The sequence below is a fragment of the Bufo bufo genome, chromosome 6 (genome assembly GCF_905171765.1).
Source record: "Bufo bufo chromosome 6, aBufBuf1.1, whole genome shotgun sequence".
Lineage (NCBI taxonomy): Eukaryota > Metazoa > Chordata > Amphibia > Anura > Bufonidae > Bufo > Bufo bufo.
The window spans coordinates 8142826-8156029 of record NC_053394.1 but is presented as its reverse complement, the minus strand read 5'-3'; the positions used below and the strand labels follow the sequence as shown (position 1 = coordinate 8156029).

General features: G+C 46.0%; 1 protein-coding gene across 1 annotated transcript; it reads left to right on the top strand.

Moving 5' to 3' along the window:
- The first annotated feature begins 2457 nt into the window (after positions 1 to 2457).
- Positions 2458 to 11550, top strand: HABP2 (hyaluronan binding protein 2). The gene is made up of 9 exons (XM_040436563.1): positions 2458 to 2572; positions 2998 to 3114; positions 3674 to 3845; positions 4166 to 4260; positions 4807 to 5095; positions 7824 to 7966; positions 8282 to 8416; positions 9552 to 9691; positions 11279 to 11550. The coding sequence occupies exons 1-9, from the start codon at positions 2458 to 2460 to the stop codon at positions 11441 to 11443; spliced, it is 1371 nt and encodes a 456-aa protein (XP_040292497.1). The 3' UTR covers positions 11444 to 11550.
- Positions 11551 to 13204: the final 1654 nt, after the last annotated feature.

Below are 13204 nucleotides of genomic sequence, written 5' to 3'. Positions count from 1 at the left end.
TCATGGGGCCACTATTGTCACAGTTACTGCCACTGCTGCCACTGTCCCCACTCTGTCATGGGGCCACTACTGCCGCTGCCACTGCTGCCACCACACTCTGTCATAGGGCCACTATTTGAATCTTGGTGCACTGCACAGTTAAGTCCATGGTGATAAATTAGACCTGATGCTTTTCTTGACCTGTAATACTGAAGTGCAGTAATTCCACAGCTAGCAGAAGGGATGAGCTATGAATCTCGGTGCCCTGCACAGTGATGTAGACGGCTTGTAATCCTGACAGCACAGGACCTACGGAACGGATTAACTATGAATGTGGGTGCACCGGAACACAATGCACACTGCGATACACCCCTCCTGCACTGTCCCTGCAGTCTCCCTACACTGTCCCTGCAGTCTCCCTATCCAATATTCTACAATTGAAAGCTATCTGAAACACTGTCCCCAGCTATTGCCACGTCTCTCCCTATGCTCAGCTCACAGTGAAATGGCGGCGACCGTTTGGGCTGAGGCTTTTAAAGGGCTGTGACATCACAGGAGATGGCTATCTGTGGATTGGCTGGCTGCATGGCATTATGGGTAATACCGCATTCCCGGGTTTCTAACTTTCTCTTTGTAACGTGTAGCTGCCACTTTAGGAAAAAACTGCAAAAATTTGTTGCCACAAAATACAAGGAAATTCGGATTCGAACTTTTTCTTAGACTTCGGATCAAATTCCACTTTGGATACTTCGACTCGCTCATCTCTGCTAGCAATTGTTGGGGCCCCAGTGCATGTACCCCAACCGCTATATCATATCATGAGGAGGACACTATAGATTAGAGCGTCCAGGAGTAGTGAAGACGTGTGCGTCATGTGCAGTGTTAATATGAAGCCTCCCTTTCAGATCCCTGCAGCTCTAATCCATGCTTTAACCATGGAACATGCGAGAACAAAGAACACGGATACACATGTCGCTGCACCGAGTTCTTCACTGGATTAAACTGTGAGAAAGGTGAGTAAAGCCGTTTTCTGCAGGTAAAACCCAATATGGCGGCCGGCGCTGAGCGCTGATGATCTGCAGGGTTGTCAAACACCCCAACAGATATTATCTAGAAATATATAAAACCCACACCAGACACTTAGCTTAGTGTGCAATAAAGACCTAATCATCTTTACCATAGACAATAAGGATTCTTTACTGTAAGAGCGGTAAGGCTGAGGAGAAGATCAGCAGGGTCATAACTGTCATTTATTGAACCCCGATAGCTGCTATGGCTATAGTTTAAGGATAATTTACTGTACGAGCAGTACATTTATGGAAAGTTCTCTGTAGAAGAAAATGGTTCTCTACTGTAAGAGCAGTAAGACTGTGGAAAACTGTCCATAGAAGATAATGATTCATTACTGTAAGAGCAGTAAGACTGTGGAAAACTGTCCATAGCAGATAAGTATTCTTTACTGTAAGAGCAGTACATTTATGGAAAGGTCTCTGTAGAATAAAATGGTTCTCTACTGTAAGAGCAGTAAGACTGTCGAAAACTATCCATAGAAGATAAGGATTCTTTACTGTAAGAGCAGTAAATTTATGGAAAGGTCTCTGTAGAATAAAATGGTTCTCTACTGTAAGAGCAGTAAGACTGTGGAAAACTGTCCATAGAAGATAATGATTCATTACTGTAAGAGCAGTACATTTATGGAAAGGTCTCTGTAGAAGAAAATGGTTCTCTACTGTAAGAGCAGTAAGACTGTGGAAAACTGTCCATAGCAGATAAGGATTCTTTACTGTAAGAGCAGTACATTTGTGGAAAGTTCTCTGTAGAAGAAAAGGATTCTCTACTGTAAGATCAGTAAGACTGTGGAAAACTGTCCATAGAAGATAAGTATTCTTTACTGTAAGAGCAGTAAATTTATGGAAAGTTCTCTGTAGAAGAAAAGGATTCTCTACTGTAAGAGCAGTAAGACTGTGGAAAACTGTCCATAGAAGATAAGGATTCTTTACTGTAAGAGCAGTAAATTTATGGAACGTTCTCTGTAGAAGAAAAGGATTCTCTACTGTAAGAGCAGTAAGACTGTGGAATACTGTCCATAGAAGATATGAATTCTTTACTGAAAAGCAATAAGGCTGTAGAAAATTCTCTAAAGACAATAAGGCTTCTGTATTGTATTAGAAGTATAGTTGTGGAATATTCTTCCTAGACTATAAGGATTCTTTACTGTAAGAGCAAAAGATCTGTGGAAATATCTATATAGACAGAAAGGGTTCTTTATTATGAATGCACTTGGCAGGTGGGGGGGGGATCTGTTATAGATTTCGTATTGGGGGTTTTGCTTCTGGACAGAGTTATGTTCTGCGGGTGGTCCACAGTTGCCCCTTTGATATGACACGGTCTGGGGCCATGGCTTTACGGTTGGCCGCTCCGGCCCTGTCAGCATCCATCCTCTCCATGACATCATTGTGACTTATTTTGTGCGCAGCGATGCGGCCGTGTAAGAAGGAGACCTGCGGACAGGGCGACTGTGTCCTGAAGAAGCATGCTCCCTATCACAAGTGCCGCTGTCACTACCCATACCACGGACCTTCGTGCAGCGCAGGTAAGAGGGCAATAGTCACAGGGTGGGATAACTGACTATCCAAAGAATATCATTGCCAAGATCTCTGCTTGCTGTCAGTGAATGGAAAAATCTTATAGTTTAGATGCAGAAACCGAAAAGGAGACCTAATCTCGGTTACACAGTTGATGGGCTTGTTACAATGTGTCAGTGAAAGCAGTCTCTTATACAAAGCAGAGATGTCAGAAGATATCATGGGGGGTGGGGGTAATAATGCCATATGTACCATGATAGCAGCCTGTACAGCTCAGAGATGTGGTGTGTATGGCCTCCACCCAAGCATGTTCCCCACTGGCGGAGAAAAACTGATGGTGCATATCGCAAAGAGAGCTCTGCTACATCGGAATAGTGTTGGTGGTGTCTGAGCAGGGTCCTCACTGTTGTCATTTCCCCCGTTCTTCCTGCAGTTGAGACTGTTTGCACCCACAACCCCTGCAGGAACGGAGGAACCTGCCTGGTGAAGCCTCTCAATAAGTTTGTCTGCATCTGTCCGAAGAGCTTCAGAGGGAAGTTCTGTGAGATTGGTGAGTGAAGCCATTTAATAACTGCTTTATGGAGTTGTATGATAAGCCATTGCCTTTAGGGCATATTAGGAGTTGTGGTTCACAGAGCCGCTACAGATCCACGGGTTGAAGACCACCCCTGTATAGTCTTAGATGATAAAGGTGCAATTCCCCCGATCCCCTCCAGGAGGAGATGCACTATAACCTCCAGCCGGCATAGACAATCATGGCCCCATCCTAGATGGACAACAGATACAAAATGCAGATGGAGGAGCCTTTTGGGTGACACATAAGGTAGCCCATGGCTGATTGGTTGCTGTGGGCAGCTACTTCCTGTCCCAGAAAAGGATAAGCGGCGCCCCAGAGTGGCTGGGACCCTCTCGCCTCTATACTGTATGGACGGGGTTCCTACGTTCCCAACGGAATGACACAGATTTGGAGGATCATGATGTTAAATATGGATATATGTAAATCCTTATCATGCTTGTTATGACTGTCCTATACTGTAGAGATAATAATTTGGACGCCGATCTTCCACCAGTTTGTACAGAAATCACATGTATCTAACTTGCATCCTCAGCCTCCAGCAACTGCTACAGGAACGATGGGTTTCGATACCGCGGTCAGGTCGGCCAGACTGAGGACGGCCACCGCTGCCTGCCCTGGGACTCCTACCACCTGGCCGGGGAGAGCGTCAACGCCTTTGTGCCTGACATATGGCTGCGTGGGATCGGGGAGCACAATTTCTGCAGGTAAATAGACCGGAAATCTTATGACCTCACTGATTAGTGGAAAAAATCATAGAAATGAAAAACTAAAATAATAACCTAAATCAAAACAATATGGAGTCCATTCCGACTATAATTATAGAAATGCCTCTAAAATGAAAAAAAATAATTAAAGATGCCGTTATGTGTCTACGGCTCCTATGCATAGCTATTCGTCTCCATGGTAACAGACTACAAACGAACCCTGTGTAGTCTGATCCTGTAATCATTCATATGCTGCTCCACTGAATGTAAGGAAGTTGGTGATGGGGGGCACATACTTACCGCCGTCCTTATTTACACAGAAACCCGGATGGTGCAGAGAGGCCGTGGTGCTACTATCAGGATAAGGACGAGGCGCTGAAATGGGACCTTTGTGAGGTTCCTGCCTGTTCAGCGGGTAAAGTAATATCTGCTCGGTGGGACTGGCGGGGCTTTGTGGGAAATGTGCGTCCAGTCTGAAGTGTCTTCAACTTCTAATGTTCTTTGTGTTTCAATTCCTTAACGAGTTCAAGATCTCTGCATGCTGTCACCTCCTGAATCAGAAAAATCTGTCCTAAACTAATATTTCTCTCATCTGAGAGTTTGTTACAATGTATCCAGCGTGGACAATCGCTCCAGACTACATGGCAGACACACGAAAGCTCGAGGTGTAGCAGTTCTAGCGTAGAAGTGAACGGATCACAGCGCGGCTGCGACTGTGACACTAGAATTGCAGAAAAAACCCTGCAGCGTTGTATTTCTTGCCGTGGCAGTAGCGGCACATTCATTTCTATGCTGGCACCGCTACACTGCGATTCCACTGCAATCCTTGGGTGCAACAGCTGTGGCACGACCACCATCTCTGATACATTGTAACAACCAGGAGGGGAGAGAGATTTGTTTCCCTCACACAACAAGCAATGGAGTATTACGACTCTCATCATCTTCTCATCTGGTTTCCTAGTTCTCCATCACAATGTGTCCCCTACACCGAAGCCATCAAACTCCACCGCACAGCCCATGACCACCATCAACGCCAGCGCTCCGTTCTCCACATGTGGCCTCAGAGAGTTGCCCTCTAAGATTAAGGGAAGGATCATTGGTGGCAAAAGGACCCAGCCGGGCATGCACCCGTGGTTGGCATCACTGCAGCTGAAGATAAGAGTTGGAAAGTTGAACACCGGGCATCTCTGCGGCGGCACTTTAATTGCGGAGTGTTGGATCCTGACAGCTGCACATTGTGTGAAATCCGTGTAAGTAACACAGATCATCGCCCTAGGGTGACCCGAGACGTGTCCAGGATACATCACTGCGGTGCGCCCCACGGACATTGTGTTATAGGGGTCCTCTCACTTCAGCAAATGGCATTTATAATGTAGACAGGGTTAATACAAGACGCCTACTAATGCATTGTTATTCTCCATATTGCTTCCTTTGCTGGGCTCGATTGATTTTTCCATCCCATTGCACACTGCTTGTTTCCATGGTTATGACCACCTTGTAATCCATCAGCGGTGGTCGTGCTTACACACTATAGGAAAAAGCACTGGCCTGTGTGCGCTCCCTCAGTCCGGACCACCAAATAGGCCGGCGTTCTTTCCTATAGTTTGCAAGCACGACCACTGCTGCTGGATTGCAGAGTGGTCGTAACCATGGAAACGAGCCGTGTATAATGTGATGGAAAAATGAATGAAGCAGCAATATGGAGAATCACAATACATTAGTAACAGCCTTGTGTTCACTTTCTCTACATAATAAGTACTATTTGCTGAAGTGAGAGGACCCCTTTAAGTTAGGGAGCATATCATCTTAGCATAATTATGGTTATTATTTATTATTAACCCCTTGCCGACATGTGACGTACTATTACGTCACATGTCGGGTCTTTAAAGATGGCACCATAGCAACGCGGTGCCTGCTGTTTCCTACAGCAGACACTGGCGGCTAATGTCCGCGACCGGCGTTGATGCCGATCGCGGATATTTAACCCCTCAGAAGCTGTGGTCAAACCTGATCGTGCGGCGATCGGAGGAGCCAAACCTTGTGTGCAGCAGCCCCTGTCTTTGTGAATGACAGGAGGCTGCTGCATAGTATTTACCATGGAGCCCCTGTCTGTAATAGGGCTCCATAGGAAAGTAGTAAAATCATCATAGACTCCAAAGCAGGTGCATTGGAGTCTATGATAATAGCAATCAAATTGTTGATTATTATAGTTCCCTATGTGAACTATACAAAAGTGTTAAATAAATTAATAAAGTTTTTGCAGAAAAAGAAAAAATTTCAAATTACCCCCCCTTTCCCCAAAATGAGAATAAAAAATGTAAAAAAATTTGTATTGCCGTGTGCATAAATGCCCATACTATCAAAATATAAAAGTATTAATCTCATATGGAAAAAGACGAAACTAACAAAAGGGTCAAAATGGCCGATTTTCTATTTTTTGGTTGCTTCTCCTCCCACAATTTTTTTTATAAAAAGTGATCAAAAAGCCGTACATGCCCCAGAATGGTATCAATGAAAAGTACACATCGCCCCACAAAAAATAAGCCCTCATAAGCTCCACACACATAACTTACTACAAAAAAGTTATAGGGGTCAGAATATGGCAGCAAAAAAAAATATATGTTTCAAGTTGAATTTTTTTTTCAGCATCAAAAACGCAAGAAAAAGTATAGATATGTGGTATCGCCGTATTCGTACTGACCTGAAGAATAAGATTACAAGTCAGTTTTACCACATAATAAACACCATTTAAAAAAAAAACGTAAAACTGGCAAAATTAAGGTTTTTTTTTCCAATTCCACCAACTTAACCCCTTGCCGACATGTGACGTACTATTACGTCACATGTCGGGTCTTTAAAGATGGAACCATAGCAACGCGGTGCCTGCTGTTTCCTACAGCAGACACTGGCGGCTAATGTCCGCGACCGAGTTTTTTCCCACTTCCCACTACATTCTATGCAATATTAAATGGTGGCGTTGGAAAGTACAACTTGTTCCACAAAAGATAAGCCTTGATTATGGCTCTGGGAAGGCGGGGAGTGAAAAGCAAAAATGCAAAGTCAAAAAACCTCTCTAATGGCGCTGTAATGGGGGTCATTTACAGAGTGCGCTACAACAAATTTACTTACTTTTACGCCTGAAAATAGGTTTAAAAGAAGAATAAAAAGGACTCCAGTCAGGGGCTAACAGTCGGGGGCTGGACCGCCTGCGGTGCGACTAATTTATGATGAGGTCTGTGACTCCTCACAAATTAGGCACTTTCTCTGCCAGTGCGGGGGGGGGGGGGACAAAGACCGGCATAAAACGAGTCTACTTAAAGGGGTATTTGGATAGGGGATAACTATTAGATCACGAGAACGGGGGCCCCGTATTCTGTGGAGCCCCCCTGAAATGGACGGAGCGGCTGGTCAGAAATATATGACACCGCTCCATTTATTTCTATGGGAGCGACGGGGGTAGCCGAGCGCTGTACTGGTGACTCCAGTTATCTCACATCATCTCACGTCCATCTCCTAGAATTTAAAGGATTTTCCAGCAACTTTCCTATATGCTGCATGCTTCCGTTTCTAACGGTTGAGAAGAGCTGAGGGTTTGTTACAGTTGTATCCAGGCTAGACAATCCTCAGCAGCACAACTCTTTCTCCTCTCCTGTTTGATCGTCGAGACGGGATACAATTGTCTCAAGCCCTAAGATGTGACCCCTAGTCCTACACATCTTATAATTGTATCCAGTCTCAACAATACTTCACTACAATGTTTGTTACAATGTATCAGTGCAGATAAAATGTATCATTGTAAAGTCCACATCATTTATCTCACAAACCATTGCCTAGACTGGACACAGCTGTAACATATGGCCCGAGTCCTGAGAAGTATAAGGTCAGGTGAGCCTATGGAATGATCCCATTGACTGACAGCAAGCAGAGATCTTGTAGTGAAGAATTGAAACACAAATGAACTATCAATGTCTCCTCCAGGTCCCAGCCAAGGCTGTGGAGAGTGTTGCTGGGTAAGGTGGATCTCCACAAGAACGAGACATTTGAGCAAATATTTGACGTGGAGAAGATTATTATACATGAGAATTATCGGGAGGAAATCTACAGTCTGCACAACGACATCGGTGAGCGGTAAATGTGGGGCGAGGACGCCTCCGAGAACGTGTCCCTCAAAAGAAACATCCCAGAAATGTCCATTTGTTTGGGGCTCATTTATTATGACACCGGTCTTAATAAACCCCTGAGCTGGCGGTGGATCCGCCGGAGTTATGTACAAACGCTGGACTCTCCATAATTTCGGCGCATCCAGCGCCAGTTCTAAATGTGAGACAACTCACTGACAGCAAGCGGAGATGTTGAAAATGGCGTATAATTAATACACAAGGAGGGGGAGAATTGGGGGGATCCTGTTTTTTAATACTCTGTTGCTTTTGCTGCAGCTCTTATGAAACTAAAGAAATCCGAAGGCAAGTGCACCAGGGAGACGCGAAACGTGAAGACGGCGTGCTTACCCGATCGCGAGTTCCTACCAGGAAAAGTCTGTCAGATTGCTGGATGGGGGATGACAGAAAAAGGTGCGTTACACGCTTATGGGGGACTCTTCCCAGCATCCTTTGCTCCCTGCAGTTATGGCCATCTGTGATGATCCGGTTTGCAGCTTATGAATTATGATGAATTGCCTGAAATGATGTTGTTGGAAAGAAGCTTCCCCTCATACAGAGAGAAATCCTGCAGCTGCATCCCCCTCCTTCCCCCTCTTCCATCTCTTTCCTTTCCTGATTATTAGTTACTATATAACTGCAGACAGACGTTCTGATCTCCCCTTTCCCTTTGTTGTCACACTTGACCCTGCAGTCGGAGGCAGCTGCATCTCCCTCCTTCCCTCTCCTCTCCTTGTTAGTTTACTGCAGACAGGGGTTCTGTTCTCCCCTTTTACTATCTTGTCACAGTTTACACTGCAGCTACATACCCCTCCTTCCCCCTCCTTCACTGTCTTCTTTATTTGCTACTATATTACTGCAGACAGAGGTTCGGTCCTCCCTTTCTTCTCCTCCCTTTCTTCTCTCCTTTCACTGTCTTGTCACAATTTACACTGCAGCTACATCCCCCTCCTTCCCTCTCCTCTCCTCCTTGTAAGCTTACTGCAGACAGAGGTTCTGTCCTCCCCTTCTTCTCCTCTCCTTTCACTGTCTGGTCACAATTTACACTGCAGCTACATCTCCGTCCTTCCCTCTCCTCTCCTCCTTGTAAGCTTACTGCAGACAGAGGTTCTGTCCTCCCCTTCTTCTCCTCCCCTTCCTGTTCTCTCCTTTCACTGTCTTGTCACAATTTACACTGCAGCTGCATCTCTCTCCTTCCTTCTCCTCTCCTTCTTGTTAGCTTACTGCAGACAGAAGTTCTGTCCTCCCCTTGTTCTCCTCCCCTTCTTCTTCTCTCCTTTCTCTGTCTTGTCACAGTTTATACTGCAGCTGCATCCCCCTCCTTCCCTCTCCTCTCCTCCTTGTAAGCTTACTGCAGACAGAGGTTCTGTCCTCTCCTTCTTCTCCTCTCCTTTCGCTGTCTTGTCACAGTTTATACTGCAGCTGCATCCCCCTCCTTCCCCCTCTCTCTCCTCTCCTCCTTATTAGTTACTATATTATAGCAGATATAGGTTCTGTCCTGTCCTCCGCAACCACTTCTGACCTTAAAATCCATTACTGTTTATAACAGGTCAAACCGCCCATCTTCTTGAAGCTTCTGTCCAGGTGATCTCTGAAACCAATTGCTCCGATGCTAAATCTTATGGAAAACTAATTGACCGCAGTATGCTCTGCGCAGGAGTCCCTGACGGGGGAGTGGACGCCTGCCAGGTATGTCCCTCTATTATACAGAGCTCTTAGTACAAGGTAAAAACAGCCCTAAAGCTTGGATTTATCAGATGATTAGACTAAAGACCCCTGTGATATCAGGTCTGCGTCTTCACATTGTGCACCCAACTGCCGCAGGGAAGATGAAGCATTGCACAGTGTCCATTCTTACAATGGGCTTGTGTAATACCGGGGAGACGGGACGGTGAACCGGAGACCTGGACTCTACCAGTTGGTTATCCCCAGGGATTCTGGTTATCCTTGATGTCCCAGGGCTTATCCCTGATAGTGAAGTGGATTTCTACCTCTACCAGCTCAGCATCCTTGTGGCTATGGGGTTTAGTAGTCATCGCATGCTCCTGCTCCACCAGAGAAGCGGCCACCTGGCATACAGGGCGCTGCTTATCCTTGTGTTTCAGAAGTCATATATGCGTTATATTGTATATATATGGAGGGATAGAGAGGCTGGAATGTGGGTGTATATCTGAGTGCACTTCATTAGTATCCGGCTCCTTTGTCTTACTCTGATTCTCACAGATAAAGCCCTTTCAGTATCTCTTACATGTGCTGATAGGGAGGGAACAAAAGGCACACAAAGCCATAAAATGGTGAATAAGCAGCTGCTGGAGATTATATTGTGTGAGGGGGGAAGGCCAGCAGATTCTTAGATAACAGACCTGGAGGGGAAAGCCAGGGGAGCAGGGGCGGACTGGGGAAAAAAACTAAAAGTGGCCCCAATGTTGTAGGTGGGTCCAAATTGATAGAAGTTGGCAGAGTCAGTAACACCACAGTGCAGCACAGAATACCTCCCCAGAAGCTGTCCCTCTGCCGTGGCCATCACTATCTGCCACGTTCTGTCCTCCTCCAATTGTAGGAGGTGAGATGGGGGCCACCAGACCAGCCCTACCTTCAGCATGCTGCCTGGACTTCCCCTAGGGTTCCCCCAGTAGTATGCACCAGGCCGGCAGCAGTGAGGGGGGCTTGGGGGGCCCTCTAGGCATCGGCACACTGGGAAAATTCCCAGTAGGGTCTATGGCCAGTCCGCCCCTGTAGAGGAGAGACAGGAACTAGTGAGACCTAAAAAGGCCTCTGTGCGGTAATTACACCTGGGGAGGTTTAACACATTGTATCCTGTACAAGTTTATGGTGTCATCAATTGTAACAATTGTTGTGTAAAAGTCTCTCTTTATGTAATATTCCTTTCTGTCTTGTTCCATGTTATATCTCCATAGTCAATAATAATAACTGTAACATCAATTCTCCACGATATACCTTTTTTATTTTAAATACTCTTGTATCATATTTATTGCTCCCAGACCCAGTAAGAGGGTGGATTAGGTACAGCAGGCATCCTCAACCTGCGGCCCTCCAGCTGTTGTAAAACTACAACTCCCACAATGCCCTGCTGTAGGCTGATACCTGTAGGCTGTTCGGGCATGCTGGGAGTTGTAGTTTTGCAACAGCTGGAGGGCCGCAGTTTGAGGATGCCTGATGTATAGTCTACATTTAATATACATTTCTATGTAATCATTTCGTGCACTTTTTCTACTTTACAAATAAGACTTGATGAATTGGTCCTTGGTTTTGTAGGGTGACTCGGGGGGTCCCCTCGCCTGTGAACGTGAAGGTCAGACACAAGTGGCCGGAGTCGTTAGCTGGGGAGAGAACTGCGGAGTGAAGGACAAGCCCGGGGTCTACGCACACGTCTATAGATTTCTACCATGGATTGAAAAAAGCATGAAATCCAACGCCTGAGAGCAGAATCCTGGGAGCTGTGGACCCCGATGTGACCGCAGCAGCGTCACAGTCCCTATTACTGATTGGTAGATATGGGGAGGGGGACCTCAGACGGATTACATTGGTCACTGGGAATCTGGGAGAGCTCCCTGTATATCAAAATGTCATAAAGGGGCTTAAAGGGGCTGTAGTAAAGACCCAGCCGATACTCACTCATCAAAGGGATTATTAGCCCACCTGGAACCTTGATGACATATAGCAAGGGTATGTCAGTGTCCGATAAGGGGGTCCCAGGTCTGGGACCTTCTTCTGTCTCCTGTGGTTCCCACCTCTGATCCGAGCGATACGCTATCAATGTTCCAACTCCTTAAGCCTCCGCCATCCTAAAGCCCCCACTCCAGTTGCCACAACTGGTCTTTCAGCAATGGCATCACATACATCATTCACATGACCACTGCAGCCAATCACTGGCCCCAGAGGTCACATGCCACCCAAGTGTCACCTCTGAGACCAATGCTTGGCTGCAGCGGTCACGTGAATGATGTATGTGATGTCATTGCTGAAAGACCACTTGGGACCACCGCAGTGAGGGGGACTTAAAGGGTTTGTATAGATTATTTCTATATTTCATATCATTTCCTTAAACCCCTGGACAACCCCTTTAACCCTTTAGTGGCTGCGCTGGAAACCCTTTATGCAGATGCAGCTCTGGACACAAATGACAGTATCTTCCAGTGATACATTGTAACCTTTCCAGAATATACTTTGTTGTTTGTTTACAAATGTCGTCTTCTATGAATCTCAGGTCCGGAGACAAAGAAAAAATGGGATTTTATTTTGTAATTCTAAAAGTTAAAATCTGCACAGATCGAGCATTTTTATATATTTTTTTTGCATTATTCTATAATTGATTATTTTAGCTAAATCTCTACAAAGGTTCCCCCATTTCTATTGCACATCCTTGTCCTAAGGCTCCAGGGTTTCTAACACCATCTTCTCCTGTCTGGGTGGGAAGGATCTATAAGAAGTCTGTGCGGCCTGGAGAAGCCGAGGACTCCGCCCCCACTTATTAAGGACTCCTCCCCTACTTATTGAGGCTCCACCCCCTCGTCTATGTGCAGCACTTGTTAGTTGGTCAGTTGCACATGTGGGCAGCCGCTCCATTCACTTCTATGGGAAATCTGGGAAGCTGAGTACAACGCTCCACTATCTCCGGAACCCCCCTAGAAATGGATGGAGCGGCTGCCCACATGCCTGACCGGCTGCCCACATGCCTGACCGGCTGCCCACATGCCTGACCAGCCGCTCCATTCTTTTCAGGGGAGCTGCAGGGGTACGAGGCCCCCGCTTGTATGATCGATGCAACTTTTTGTAGCTCGACTCATTGATTTTAACTGGTAAATACAGCTGCAGTCCAAACAAATGTGCTCAGTGTAATGCAATCTGCTGGACTGCAGCGGTCATTCAATAGTTAAAATCAATCAGATGCGCTACAAAAAGGTTGCTGTGTAGCCCAAGCCTAAACTCTGGGCTCCAAAGTAAAGCAAAGTTCCTCCAGTATATAAACATCCATGACCTATGACCTTTAGGGTTTACTCTTTAAATATGTCACTGTGTGGCCAAGAGGTCACTCTCCAACCTCAGGTATAGTGCAGGGTCCTAGAGACTGACACAGTCCTGATGTATAGTGCAGGGTCCTAGAGACTGAAACAGTCCTGATGTATATCACAGGGTCCTAGAGACTGACACAGTCCTGATGTATATCACAGGGTCCTAGAG

Coding starts and splice junctions, on each gene's coding strand:
- HABP2 (XM_040436563.1), top strand. CDS start 2,458: ATGCGGCCGTGTAAGAAGGAGACCTGCGGACAGGGCGACTGTGTCCTG. Junction 3,846..4,165: donor GGGGAGCACAATTTCTGCAG/GTAAATAGACCG, acceptor TTATTTACACAG/AAACCCGGATGGTGCAGAGA. Junction 8,417..9,551: donor ATGGGGGATGACAGAAAAAG/GTGCGTTACACG, acceptor TGTTTATAACAG/GTCAAACCGCCCATCTTCTT.